This window comes from Amblyraja radiata, chromosome 11 (assembly GCF_010909765.2).
Source record: "Amblyraja radiata isolate CabotCenter1 chromosome 11, sAmbRad1.1.pri, whole genome shotgun sequence".
Lineage (NCBI taxonomy): Eukaryota > Metazoa > Chordata > Chondrichthyes > Rajiformes > Rajidae > Amblyraja > Amblyraja radiata.
In genome coordinates, this window is record NC_045966.1 from 40090170 (window position 1) to 40105065 (window position 14896).

The 14896-nt window shown below is 49.1% G+C and overlaps 1 protein-coding gene across 3 annotated transcripts in view; it reads right to left on the reverse strand.

Moving 5' to 3' along the window:
* Positions 1 to 1145: 1145 nt before the first annotated feature.
* Positions 1146 to 14896, reverse strand: part of apbb3 (amyloid beta precursor protein binding family B member 3) — a 47047-nt gene continuing 33296 nt past the window's right edge. For 2 of the 3 annotated variants that reach the window (XM_033029774.1, XM_033029776.1), the window contains 8 exons: positions 14723 to 14850; positions 12822 to 12827; positions 10876 to 10990; positions 8933 to 9020; positions 8017 to 8100; positions 7380 to 7495; positions 4570 to 4749; positions 1146 to 1410 (listed from right to left, as the gene is read on the reverse strand). In XM_033029774.1, coding sequence (XP_032885665.1) covers positions 1177 to 1410; positions 4570 to 4749; positions 7380 to 7495; positions 8017 to 8100; positions 8933 to 9020; positions 10876 to 10990; positions 12822 to 12827; positions 14723 to 14850 — 951 coding nt within the window. In that variant the 3' untranslated portion in view covers positions 1146 to 1176. The remainder of the gene's footprint in view (positions 1411 to 4569; positions 4750 to 7379; positions 7496 to 8016; positions 8101 to 8932; positions 9021 to 10875; positions 10991 to 12821; positions 12828 to 14722; positions 14851 to 14896) is intronic. The other variant, XM_033029775.1, reaches the window with a different exon arrangement.

Below are 14896 nucleotides of genomic sequence, written 5' to 3' on the forward strand. Positions count from 1 at the left end.
TAAGTTGGAAATAGAATGAAAAGCATTTTATCGGGATGCATCACAGCGTGGTTAGGGAACTACTCCAGCCAAGACCGCAAGAAATTGCAGAGAATTGTGGATACAGCCCAGGCCATCACACAAACCAAACTTGGGTTTCAGCCCGAAACGTTGCCCATTTCCTTCGCTCCATAGATGCTGCCTCACCCGCTGAGTTTCTCCAGCGTTATTGTCTACCTTCCTCCCATTGACTCCATCTACACTTCACGGTACCACCAGCATAATGAAGGACCAGTCTCACCCCGGTCACTCCCTCTTCCGTGAAAACGCACACCTCCAGATTCAGGGACAGTTTCTTCCCAACTGTTATCAAGAACCATCCTATCACCATCTACTCATTGGAGACCCTCGGATTATCTTTTACTGGACGTTACCTTGCACAACGTTATTCCCTTTATCTGTACACTGGACAGTTTAATTGTAAGCATGTGTAGTCTTTCCGCTGACTGGATAGCACACAACAAAAAAAGCTTTTCACTATACCTTGGTACTTTGGACAATAAACTAAACTAAACCTTTATCTTACGCTGTGAACAGCTTGATTGTAATCATGTACAGTCCTTTTGCTGATAGGACGCAACAAAAGAGTTTTTCACTGTACATGTGACCACAATAAACTAAACCGACACCAAACTAAAACCTAAAATTAGAACGGCTGTCAGGTTATAGGGAGAAGGCAGGAGAATGGGGTTGAGGGAAAGATAGATCAGCCATGATTGAATGGCGGAGTAGAATGAATGGACAAAATGGCCTAATTCTGCACCTGTAACTTAAGAACCAAACTAAAACTAAACTAAAACAAAACTTAAGATACACACAAAATTGTTGGAGTAACTCAGCAGGTCAGCAGCATATCTGGAGAAAAGAAATGTGATGCTTCAGATATAGAAGACATTGAAGAAGAACGAGAAGACTGAAGAAGGGTCTCGACTCAAAACATCACCTATTCCTTTTCTCCAGAGATGCTGCTTGTCCAGCAGTGTGGCTTATCTTCGGTATAATCTAGTATCCAGTTCCTTCCTGCACACTGCTCAAATGGTCTGTTCCTCCCCCCATTAATCACTGCTCCTGTTGATCCCCCCCCCCCCCCTTGACTTTCTGCCCTTCCCGCCCCGCGCCCTCTTCCCCTGCCACACACTAGGGCATCTGCAGAGCAGAGGGTTTGTGCTGCAGCGAGTCAATCAGCGCTAGGACCCCCCGCTTCAGGCCGCTGCCCCCCAAGAGTTTTGGGGCCGGAGGTGGGGACTCGGGGGGGCCGGCAGACAGGGGGCATCCGTGCTTCCTCAGACCCCCAACGGGGGGCGGCCCCTCCAAACCCCTCCTGGGGCCTTGCCGTGGGCTGGAAGTCACCAGGCACCTTTGGTACTGCAGCTGTGGGCACAGAGAGAGGGGTCAGCCGGGCACCAGGGAGACAGGTCGGCGGAGGGGGGGGTCAGTCCAGCCAAGATACAGTAGTCAAGAGGACCAAAGGGTCAAGGTTCAGCCGTTTCACTTCTCGGGGAGTCGGGTTGCAGGTCAAGGGGCGGAGATCAGCGGGGGGGGGGGGGGGAACAATATTCAGCAGGTCCTGGGAAGGCAGCGGGCAGATGCCCGCAGGTCAAAGGGCATCAGAGGTTGGCATGTGAAGGGGCATCCCCCAGATATGGGAACGAGCCCCAGTGGTAGTAGGGAGGTCGTCTGGGTACAGTGCGATCCCACTCACAGCAGGTGACTGGGCTAAATCGTAGCTGGACAGCACTGAAGGAGGCCATTGGGCCCACCGGACCAGTGACAGTTCTTCCAAAGCCAATCGGGGCCTCTGATGGTTTAACCGGGTGTGAAAGTTCCTGCTGAACATCCTTTCGGCATCACAGCAACTTACAGAGTGGAAAGCCTCTTCAATTGTTATTTTGAATGATTGAAAGATACAGCACGGAAACAGGCCCTTCGGCCCACCGAGTCCACGCCATCCATCGATCACCTGTTCACACTAGTTCCATGTTATCCCACTTTCTCATCCACTCCCTACACACTAGGAGGCAATTTACAGAATTAAAATGGCCCTATCCCCGAACTCTACCTCCGCCACATTGACGACTGAATTGGTGCCACCTGCTGCACCCATGCAGAACTCACTGACTTCATCAACTGCAGCACCAATTTCCATCCTGCATTCAAATTCACTTGGACCATCTCCGACATCTTCCTACAGTTTCTAGATCTCACCGTCTCCATCACAGGAAACAGACTATTGACCGACATCTGCTACAAACCTACTGACTCCCATAGCTATCTAGACTACACTTTCCCCCCCCCTGCTTTCTGTAAAAACTATCCCCAACTACCAATTCCTCCAACTATGCCGCCTGTGCGCCCAGGATAAGGTTTTCCATACCAGGGTATTTTGCTGATGTCCTCACCTTCCACCGCATCAGCCGTCGCATACAGCATATAATCCTCCAACATTTTTGCCACCTGCAACGGGATCCCACTACTGGCCACATCTTCCCATCTCCACCCCTTTCTGCTTTCCGCAGAGACCGTTCCATCCAAAACTCCCTGGTCAACTCATCCCTTCCCACCAAACCACCCCCTCCCCAGGTATTTTCCCTGCAACCGCAGGAGATGCAACACCTGTCCCTTCACGTCCCCTCTCGACTCCATCCAAGGACCCATCAGTCTTTCCAGTTGAGGCAGAGGTTCACTCGCACCTCCTCCAACCTCATCTACTGTATCCACTGTTCCAGGTGTCAATTTATCTACATCGGCGAGACCAAGCGTAGGCTCGGCGCTCGTTTTGCTGAACACCTCCACCCAGTCCGTCTTAACCTACCTGATCTCCCGGTTGCTAAACACTTCAACTCCCCCTCGCATTCCCAATCTGACCTTTCTGTCCCGGGCCTCCTCCATTGTCAGAGTGAGGCCCAGCGCAAATTGGAGGAACAGCACCTCATATTTTGCTTGTGTAGTTTACACCCCAGCGGTATGAACATTGACTTCTCTAACTTGCTTTTCCTCTCTATCCCCTCCCCCATCCCAGTTCTCCCACTAGTCTCATTGTCTCCGACTGCATTCTATCTTTGTCCCGCCCCCTCCACTGACATCAGTCTGGAAATGGGTCTCGACCCAAAACGTCACCCGTTCCTTCTCTCCAGAGATGCTGCCTGTCCCGCTGAGTTACTCCAGCATTTTGTGTCTACCTCCAAATCTGCATGTCTTTGGAGGAAACCGGAGCATCCGGAAGAAACCCACACGGTCGCAGGGAGGAAGTGGAAACTCCACACACACAGACAGCACCCGAGGTCAGGAAAGAACCCGGGTCTCTGGCGTTGTGAAGCAGCAACTCTACCAGTGAAACATAATGCCAAGTTAAACTCATCTCTGCCTGTACATGATCCATATCCCTGCATATCTTTGTATCTATCTGAAAGCATCTTAAACCACTATCATACCTGCCTCCACCACCACCCCTGGCAACGCGTTCCAGGCACCCACCACCCTCTGTGTGAAAAAACCTGCCCCGCACATCTCCTTTAAACTTTGCCCCTTCATCTTAAAGCCATGCCCACTGGTATTTGATGTTTCCATATTGCGGGGGGAAATGGTTCAGAGTGTCTACCCTATCTATGCCTCTCATAGACACTTCTATCGGGTCTCCTCTAAATCTCTGACGTTCCGGAGAAAACAATCCAAGCCTGTGCCACCTCCCCCTGTAGCTAATACGTTCTAATCCAGGCATCGATTAGACGGTTAGACCATTATTTAATGGTCTAAGGCAATAGGGTTTGTAGGATAATTGGCCCCTTATAAATTGTCCCCAGTGTGTAGGGTAGAACTGGTTTACAGTGTAATCCATGGTCGGCAGGGACTCTGTGGGCCAAAGGGCCTGTTTCCATACTGTATCTCTAAATGAAACCAAACTAAAACCACTGTTTGTGTGTGTGTGTGTATGTCTGTGCACGTGTGAGTGAGTCTGCATGTGTGAGATTGTGTGTGAGTGAGTCTGTGTGTGTCCAGGTGTATTTGTGTGTGTCTGCACATGTGAATGAGTCTGCTTGTGTGAGTGTGTGTGAGTGAGTGTGTGTGTGAGAGTCTGCGTGTGTATGTGTGAGTCTCTGTGTGCCCATGTGTATTTGTCCATGTGTGTGTGTGAGAGAGTGTGTGTGTGTGAGAGAGTGTGTGTGAGTGTGTGTGTCCATGTGTATTTGTGCGTGTGTGTGTGTATATGAGTGAGTGTGTGTGTGTCCATGTGTATGTGTGTGTGAGTGAGTGTGTGTGTGTCCATGTGTATTTGTGCGTGTGTGTGTGTTCACTGACGTATCCTCGTTCCATGCTGTATCTTTCAATCAATGGAGAGCAGATTGAACGGAATCTTCCGAGAGGAATCGGGGAGAGACACACGGAATGGAAACGAGGGGAGTGGCACGGAGGAGAAACAAATGCTGGCCTAGCTACGATGGGCTGAATGGCATCTTCGCCATCTGCGAGAGCATGAGGGGGACTATCAGAGCTGCGATGGGCAGAGTGGACTGGGGGGCCGGCAAGACTCACCATACACGCCGTCTGGACGGCCTCCGAGACGCAGCCAGCATCTGGCTCGCACCAGAAGACGTGGCACTTGAAGCGTTGCCGTCCGATGTCCACGATCACACCCACCGTGTGTGGGTCCTTGCCCACTCCTAGGAAGGTCAGATACCGTACCGGGCATTCCCACCACGGCTCCTCACCGTCCTGGCCCAGCCGGGAAAAACACACCGTCACACACACTGTTTCATCACGTCTCTTCGCCCACTGGATAGCACGCAACAAAGCTTTCCACTGTACCTCGGTACACGTGACAATAAACTAAACTAAACACGGAACGTTATTCCCTTTATCCTGTACCTGTCCACTGTGGACGGCTTGATTAGATTCATGTATAGTCTTTCCACTGATTGGAGAGCAAAAGCTTTCCACTGTACCTCAGTACACGTGACAATAAACCAAATTAAACTACAGAGCGGCCATGAGCTGCCGTCTACCTCATTGAAGACCCTATAATGAGGGGGGAAATATATAATAGCAACTCCAGGGGTGACTTTTTTTATACAGAGGGTGGTGGGTATATGGAACAAGCTGCCAGAGGAGATAGCTGAGGGATTTATTGCTCGTTCCATTCACCCACCACCCTTGGTATAAGAGTTATCCCTGGAGCTCCTATCCTATTAAATCTTCCCCCCCCCCCCCCACACACCTTAAAACTATGGTCCAACTTGCCCAAAGCGACCAACATGCCCCATCTACACTAGTCCCACCTGCTTACCTTTAGCTCAAATCCCTCTAAACCTGTCCTATCCATGTGATAGTAGCCAGCAGTCGTAAAACACCAAATATATGAACATGAAATTAAAGTGACAAGTGGAAAAGATTGGGGATGGAGGGGGGGGGGGGGGGGGTTGTCAGTTTACCCCACGACAGAAAGGGGAGAAGTTGTACAGTTTGACAGCCACAGGGAAGAAGCATCACCTGTGGCGTTCTGTCCTTCATCTTGTTAGAACCAGTCTGTTGCTGAAGGGACTCCTCAGGTTGACCAGTGTGTCATGGAGGGGGTGAGCTGTATTGTCCAGGATGCTCCACAGTTTGAGGAGCATCTTCCCCTCCAAGACCAACCGCCCGTGGATCCAACTCCGACCCCAAGACGGAGCCAGCCTTCCTGATGCGTTCGTTGATCCTATTGGCGTGCACAGCCTTCGCCCTGCTGCGCCCAGCACACGGCAGCAAAGAAGATGGCACTGACTACCACTGTTTAGTAGAACATCTGCAGCATCTTACTGCAGACGTTGAAGGAGCGGAGCCACCACAAAAAGTACAGGCGGTCCTGTTCCTTCTTGTACAGGGCCTCGGCATTCCTGGACCAGTCCAGTTTACTGTCCAGGTACACTCAACCGGAAGGTAGCCGGTTCGAATCCCGCTTGGAGTGCATACTGTCGTTGTGTCCTTGGGCAAGACACTTCGCCCACCTTTGCCTGTGTGTGAATGTATGTGAGTGACTGGTGGTGGTCGGAGGGGCCGTAGGCGCAGATTGGCAGCCACGCTTCCGTCAGTCTGCCCCAGGGCAGCTGTGGCTACAGAAGTAGCTTACCACCCCCGAGTGTGACTGAGGAGTGAATGAATAATGCGATGTAAAGCGCCTTGAGTATTAGAAAGGCGCTATATAAATCCCATCCATTATTATTATTATTATTGATGGAGACAGGGGACAGGAGTGTTCCTCTACTCCTAAAGTCCACCACCAACTCTGTAGTCTTGTCGGTGTTGCGCTGCAGGTGATTCAGCCCACACCACTCAGCAAAGTCGTTGACTACAGCTCTGTATTCACTTCCCTCTCCTCACTGATGCAACCCACAATTGCAGAATCATCTGAAAACTTCCGCAGGTGGCAGGAGACGGAGTTGTATCTGAAGTCCGAGGTGTAGATGGTGAACAGGAAGGGAGAGATGACCGTCCCCTGTGGGGCCCCTGTGTTGCTCACTGCTATATCCGAGACACAGTTCTGTAGCCGGACATATTGTGGTCGTCCAGTCAGGTAGTTGATGATCCAGGACATCAACGGAGCATCCACCCGCATCTTCAGCAGTTTGCTCCCTAGCAGTACAGGCCGGATGGTGTGAAAAGCACTGGAGAAGTAAAAAAATATGACCCTCGCCATGCTTCCCAGCTTATCCAGGTGAGCAGAGGAATGGTGGAGCAAGTGGATGATGGCATCCACAAACGCCATCTTTGTTTGGTAAGCGAACTGCAGGGGGGTCCAGGTAGGGTTTAACCAGGGATCTGTCACAGGTGAGAGAGCACCAGCCTCTCCAGGGACTTCATGATGTGTGAAGTCAGCTTCACGGGTCTATAGTCATTGCAGGAGCTGGGACACGTCCTCTTTGGTACAGGAACCAGGAAGGATGTTTCCATTGGAAAATATTAAACGTTGTGATAGTACCTGCCTCAACTACCTCTTCTGGCATCTCGTTCCACACACAGGTTCCTATTACATCTTTCCCCTCACCCTAAACCTATGTCCTCTAGTTCTTGATTCCTCTTCTCTGGGCAAGCAACTCTTGGCATCTCATGATTTTGTACACCTCTATAAGATCACCCCTCATCCTTCTGCGCTCCAAAGAATAAAGTCCTCGCCTGCCCAACCTCTCCCGGTAGCTCAGACCCTCGAGTCCCGGCAACATCCTCATAAATCTTCTCTGTACCTTGTCCAACTTGGCAACATCTTTCCTATAACATGGTGCCCAGAACTGAACGCAATAGTCTAAATGCGGCCTCCCCAACAACATCTTATACAACTGCAAGGTGACACTGACGAGGAAGCTTGGCCCTACCTCTCCCTTGCAGATGGAGAGAGTGGTGTCCGTCACTCTGAGAAATACAGATGGCCACACCTCTTGTTCTGAGTTCCCCAGAAGACTCCTGATCACCTCGTTCACCTGTTTCATCCCTGCAATGAAAACAACATTGCAAACAATAAAAGCAAATTGACCAACACAAGAATAAAGACAATTAAGTTCTCAGAAAAAAACATCCTCAACGAGGTAGACTCAAGGAACTGCAGACGCTGGTTTACAAATAAAAAAAGACACAAAGTGCTGGAGTAACTCAACAAGTCAGGCAGCATCTCTGGGTAACATGGATAGGTGACGTTTCGGATTGGGACCCTTCAGACCAAGAAAAGATACAAAGTGCTTGAGGAACTCAGCAGGTCAAGCAGCATCTGTGGAGAACATGGACAGGTGATGTTTCCGGTCGGGACCCTTCTTCAGACTGATGAAGTAGAGGGGAGAAAACTGGAAGAGAGAGGTGGGGACGGGACAAAGCCTGGTGAGTGATAGGTGGATATAAGTGAGGGAGGAAGGGAGGAGGGGGGGGGGGGGGGGGTTGATCTGATCCTTAAACAGTGGTGACGAACCGCGGGTTCCCTACACTGGGTCTCTGCCCGGATACATAGAGAGATTTACTGACCTATCGATTTCCCCACGGGCAGGCAGCCGATGTATTGTACACGGAACCTCTGTGTTCTCTGTGTCACCGAGTGCAGGAGGTCCACTGGAAAACACAGGCAGGCAGCGTGAGTGGTAAACACATTAGTGTAGGGATGGAGAGAGGGAAGAGGAGAGAAAGAGTCAGAGATGGAGTGAAGGATGATGAGAAGAAAGTGAAAGAGAGAGAGAGATGGAAAGGGAGAGGGAGAAAGGTGGATAGAGAGAGAAAAAAGTGACGATGGAGAGGTGGGAGAGCTGGAGAGGGAGAGAGAGGTAGAGAGAAAAAGTGAAAGGGGGAGAGACAGAGTGAGAAAGGTGGAGAGAGGGATGGAGAGCAGAGAGAGAGGTGGATGGGAATGGAGAGAGGGGAGAGAGATGGGGAGGGGATGGAGAGAGGGGAGGAAGAGAGGGATTTGCAGGAATTGGACTTTATCTCTGCAACTGATGCATTACAACGCTGAGAACTATATTCTGCACTCTGATCTGAGTGGATAGCATGCAAGACAAACCCTCACAGTATCGATGCACTGAATCCCTTCCTCATCCCAGACATTCTCCCCATGCTCCGGGTTCCTCCCACAACCCAAACACGTGCGGGTTTGTCGGTCAATTGGCCCTCTGTAAATTGCTCCTAGTGTGTAGGGAGTGGATGAGAAAGTGGGATAACACAAACTAGAGTGAACGGGTGATCGATGGTTGGTGTGGACTCAGTGAACTCCATGCTGTATCAATCGAATCTCGACTTTTAGAGTCTGATTACAACAGGGAAACAGGCCCTTCGGCCCAACTCGTCCATGCTGACCAAGTTGACCCATGCATGTGCGGCCCATTTGCCTGCGTTTGGCCCACATCCCTCTAATCCTTTGCTATCCAACAAAGCCCAAGGTTGGAGATACCTTGTCGAGTCAAGTCAACCTGGTGGCCGTCTTCTTCTGGTCCCGGGGCGATCGTGGAGTCACTCCTCAATGCCCGCTCCGACATGATCTGCAAGAGCAGAAACTTTTAGGTACCATCACGCAAAACCAATCAGCATCCTGACCTCACCAGTCCGGAGAAGGGTCCCAACCCGAGACGTCACCTACTCTTTTTCTCCAGAGATGCTGCTTGACCCGCTGAGCATTTTGTGTCTACAGTATAAACCAGCATCTACAGTTCCTTCCTACACAATTAGTTTAGATTAGTTCAGAGATACAGCATGGAAACAGGCCCTTTGGCCCATCGCGTCCACAATGACCAACGATCGCCCTCTACACCAGCACTATCCCACACACCAAGGACCATTTACTGAAGCCAATTAACGTACAAACCTGTACGTCTTTGGAGTGTGGGAGGAAACCGGATCCCCTAGAGAAAACACACGCAGGGAGAACGTGCAAACTCCGTACAGACAGTGTAAATAGCTCGTTCTAAGCTTCCCCCAGTCTAGTTTCAGTCAATAAAATACTGAGTTAAGCACTTGCGCATCTAAACTTTATTTTGGAAAAACACAATAACAGTTCCCCACTACTATATCTAACCACCGCGGGTTCGATCCTTGTATCTGCCTGGCCAAGCCCTCCTAGCCTTGTGCAAGTAGAGACACTCCACAAGGTCACACAGTCCTAAATGTTCACCCAGAAGACCGACACAGGACCTCGAGGGAGCGGCCTTTTATAAGTCCCCTAACCTTGAGGGGCCGAACCACATGGGGGTGGTCTCTATACAGTCCAATAACAGATCTCGATTAACACAGTACATGATAGACATTTCCCTAACCCAATAATACAGTGACTAATACAATGCATCTGACGAAGCTTCTAGATGCAAGTTAACAGAGATGAATTATGCAACATGTGCCTGGATATTCAAGAAACCCAGACAAGGCTCAACACTTAACCCAATCAACATCTAGCAAAGTAAAACTTTGCAACAATATTTACAATCTGTATGTCTGGTTTGCATTCACCCAATCCATTTCATGCAATTTACACCTAATTGTAAGAATCTGCAGATGTTCCATTCTCTTCCTGCAACTCTTATCTAGGCTCTAGACAAGTTGGCACCATTCGGCAGATTGTCCTATTTCTGCAGAAGGCACATTTAAATTGACCAAATGGCCTAGCAGCCCAGAAGCCTTTACTCAATTTTAGTGTCTTGGCATCTCCAATTTGGCCAGAATTAACAATAGCGCCTCTAGTCAGTGTAAGAATGTAACTAGACTGAATGAATGAATGAGTTTATTGGCCAAGTATTCACATACAAGGAATTTGCCTTGGTGCTCCTCCCACAAGTGACAACATGACATACAGCGTCAGTTAAGAATGATACATAAAACATTAAACATTAATAATAAAACATTATTGATTAAATATGTGAATTAAATAAAATACCAGAGCAAAAGGAGGCTACAGATTTTTGGTTTATTGAGAAGAGCTACTACTCGTGGAAAAAAAGCTATTTTTATGTCTGGCTGTGGAAGCTTTGACAGTCCGGAGTCACCTTCCAGAGGGAAGAGATTCAAAGAGTTTGTGGCCAGGGTGAGAGGGGTCAGAGATGATCTTACCCACTCGCTTCCTGGCCCTTTCAGTGTACAGTTCGTCAATGGAGGGAAGGTTGCAGCCAATAACCTTCTCAGACTGATCTACAGTCAGGATCGAACCAGTGTCTCTGGCGCTGTTGGGCAGCAACTCTACCGCTGAGCCACCGTGCCGCCCCGCATTCACGGTACCACAGGTGCATTAAACTTAACCGAGAAACCGCAGCTTAGGAGCACAGCTCACTCGCCCAACACTGATCGAGAACTGGTCGTCATGCACAAGGGAGTCCCCTTGGTCCCCGGTTAGTGGTGGAGAGAACTTGCCTGGGCGCTTATCTGATGCAGGGCGGATGCAATGGCCTTGGCTGGGGTGTCACAGTGAAAGACGTGACACTTCAACATGCACGTGTCCTTGTCGCTCGCAACGTAGGCAAAATCTCTGTGCAGGTAGGTGGGGGAAAGAGAAAGAGACATATTCAATGGAGAGACCAGGCAAACTAGTTATCCACTGCCCCACAAGTTACATTTTACACTGAGAGTGGTGGGTGCCTGGAAATAGGCATCATGTACGGCACAGACATTGTGGGCTGAAGGGCCTGTTCCTCTGCTGTAATGTTCTGAAGAAGGGTCACCATAAGTCACAGGGGAATGGGGTTGAGAGGGCAAGATAGATCCGGCATGATTGAATGGTGGAGTAGACTCGGTGGGCCAAGGACTAATTCTGCTCCTTTGACTTTTGAACATATGGATATAAGATCATAAGATATAGGAGCAGAAGTCAGCCACTTTAAAAATACCCAATGACTTGGCCTCCTCTCCGCCGCCTTCTGTGGTATTCTGTGATTCTGCCATCTGTGGAATTCCACAGATTCGCTACCCTCTGACAAAATACATTTCTCCACATCCACTTTCTAAAAGTACATCCTTTTATTCTTAGGCTGTGCCCTCTGGTCTTAGACTCTCCCACTAGAGGAAACATCCTCTCTATCCAGGCTTTTCATTATCACCTGCACGCTTTTGTAAGCCAGCATCTACAGTTCCTTGTTGCTACCTTACTGATCTACAGTCAATGACTTGTACTCCCATGAATCTCACTAAGGTGAGTGTCATCAAGAAAGGACAGCATTTTCAAGGCCAGAGAGAACGGGATATATTTACTGAATTTGTTGCCTCTAGTGGGTGAGGGTATTAGCTACAAGGAGAGGTGGGACACTCTTGGATTGTTTTCTCAGGAACGCCGGAGGCTGAGGGGGAGCCCTGATAGATGTATATATAAAATTATGAAGCATAGATAGGCTGAACCTTTCTCCTAGGGTGGAAGTGTCCTAGAGAGCACAGATTTAAAAGAAGAGGGGGCAAGTTTAAAGGAGATGTGCGGGACAAGCAGTTTTAACACAGTGCGTGGTGAGTGCCTGGAACGTGCTGCCATGGGTGGTGGTGCAGGCAGATAGGATCAGGTTTTAAGAGGTTTTTGGATAGCCACATAGATATCCAAAAGCATCTTAACCACCTCTCCATAAGCATTTTAAATGCCACTTTTGTTTCTGCCTTAATCACTCCCCCCAGCACCGCATTCCAGGCACCCGCCACCCTCTGTATAAACATAGAAACACAGAAAATAGGTGCAGGAGCAGGCCATTCAGCCCTTCAAGCCTGCACCACCATTCAATATGATCATGGCTGATCATCCAACTCAGTATCCTGTACCAGCCTTCTCTCCATACCCCCTGATCCCTTTAGCCACAAGGGCCACATCTAACTCCCTCTTAAATAAAAAATACAATCGTCAAACTCAAGTACAATAGATCGAGCAAAGGGGTCCTTTAAACTTCCCCCTTTCAACTCCAAGCTGTGTGTCTAGTCTTTAACAATTTCCGCAAAATACAGGTGGCACGGTGGCGCGGCTGGTAGACCCACTACTGCACAGCTCCAGTGACCCAGGTTCAATCCCCACCTCGAGTGCTGTCTGTGTGGAGATTGTACATTCTCTGGTGTGACCGCGTGGGTTTCCTCCGGGTGCTCCGGTTTCCTCCCACATCCCAAAGACGTGACCTTATGGGTTGACATGTCCTCGGGTTAATTGGCCCTCCCTCTGTAAATTGCCCCCTAGTGTGTAAGGTGTGGTTGACAAAGTGGGATAACATGGAACTAGTGTGAACGGGTGATGGATGGTCGGCGATGATCGGAAGACAAGCATCATACGACGGTAAGGGAGGCAACATTTTAATTCCAAATCGGAAAATAAAGGGAATAAAAATGGAAAGTTGTACCTGTCTCTGTCTCCATGGCAGCAGGGAGAAAGTAAAATGATTACATGGATAAAGTCGGTGAAGCAACAGGATGCATTCCACTCGTACAACGATGCCACATGAACACAAGGCATTCAGACCTCCACCAGGAAATGTCTGAATGTTCACAGATCAAAATTCCACCGCTAAAAATTAGCTTCATTCAGTTTTGTTTACGTGTACTGAGGTTTTGTGAAAAGCTTTTTATCGCGTGCTATCCAGTCAGTGGAAAGACGATACATGATTACAATCAAACCGTCCACAGTGTACAGATACAGGATAAAGGGAATAACGTTTAGTGCAAGATCAAGCCCAAGTAAAGTCCGATTAAAGATAGTCCGAGGATCTCCAATGTGGTAGATGGTAGCTCAGGACAGCCCTCTAGTTTATTATTGTCACGTGTACTGAGGTACAGTGAAAAGCGTTTGTTTACGTACTATCTAGTCAGTGGAAACTACACATGATTACAATCAAGCCATCCACCGTGTACAGATACAGGATAAAGGGTACGTAATGTTGGTGGGAGTATCCCACACAGTCAACAGTGTTAAGTTGTCATTTCTCCCAATAACAGAACAATGAGATTCTTACAGCGTAATAGGCCAGTAAGCACACTAGTGCTTAGCTAACATACAATAAATTAAAACATTCAATAATTAAAAACTCCATGACTAGTGCAGCCAAGACAGTTCATAGTTTGGTTTAGTTTAGTTTAGAGACATAGTGTGGAAACAGGCCCTTCGGCCCACCCAACCACACTGACCAGCGATCACCCGTTCACACTAGTTCTATCTTATCCCACTTTCCCATCCACTCCATGCGCACCCGAGGCAACTTACAGAGGGCCAATTAACCCACAAACCTGCATGTCTTTGGGATGTGGATGGAAACCGGAGCACCTGGAGGAAACCCACGCAGTCACGGAGAGAACGCACAAACTCCACATATAGACAGCACCCGAGGTATAGGATCAAACCCGGGCCTCTGGCGCTGCGAGGCAGCTGTGCCACTGTGCCGCCTTTAGTTAGTTTAGTTGGATTGCTGTTCATAGTTTAGTTAGTCATTTGTAGTGTTTAAGAGCCTGATGGTTGTAGGGAAGAAGCTTCTCCTGAACTTGGACATAACAGTTTTCCTTCTTCCCGATGTCAGGAGTGAAATGAGAGCATGGTCAGGGTAGTGTGGGTCTCTGATAATTCTGGCTGCCTTTTTGAGGTCTCCTGTAGATCCCTTCGATGGTAGGGAGGTGAGTACTCGTGAAGGACCGGGCAGTGTCCACCACTCTCTGTAATCTCCTTCGTTCTTGGGCGTTTGAGTTGCCGAGTTTGTGATGCAACCAGCCTATACACTCTGTACCCTTCTACGGGTGCTGTCTGTGCAGAGTTTGCATGTTCTCCCTGTGACCGCATGGGTTTTCTCTGGGTGCTCCAGGTTCATCCCATATCCCAAAAATGTATCGGTTTGTGGGTTAATTGGCTACTGTAAAATTATAAATTGCCCCTAGTGTGTAGGATAGTGCTAGTGCACGGGGTGATCACTGGTCGATGCGGACTCAGTGGGCCAAAGGCCTGTTTCCACGCTGTATCTGTGACGTCGTAGGTCAAAGCTTTTCTGTCTTGTGGAAACTATCGAGGTTAATTGGCCCTCTCCAAATTGCCCCTAGTACATAGGTAGTGGATGAGAAAGTGGGATAACATGGAACTAATGTGGACAGGTGATCGATGGTCGGCGTGGTCTCGATGGGCCAAAGGGCCTGTTTCCACACTGTGTCTCTAAACTAGACTGTAAACAAGAAGGGAACGGGGCGGTTCCATCATATTAGGACCACTTCAATTAAGTACATGCTTTACCACAGAGAGGAGAGAGATTGAGTGCTGTCTACTCACCTGCCGTGGGTACAACCAACGCCCCACACACGGATGTTGATGATGGGCTGGGAGTGGATCAGACTGTGGTCAATGGGGTCCACCAGGCTCAGGGTATCCTTCCTGAGAACCAGCACCATGTCCTGACCCTGCGGACAGAGAGTCAGTCCAACAATCCATAGACCAAACAAACCC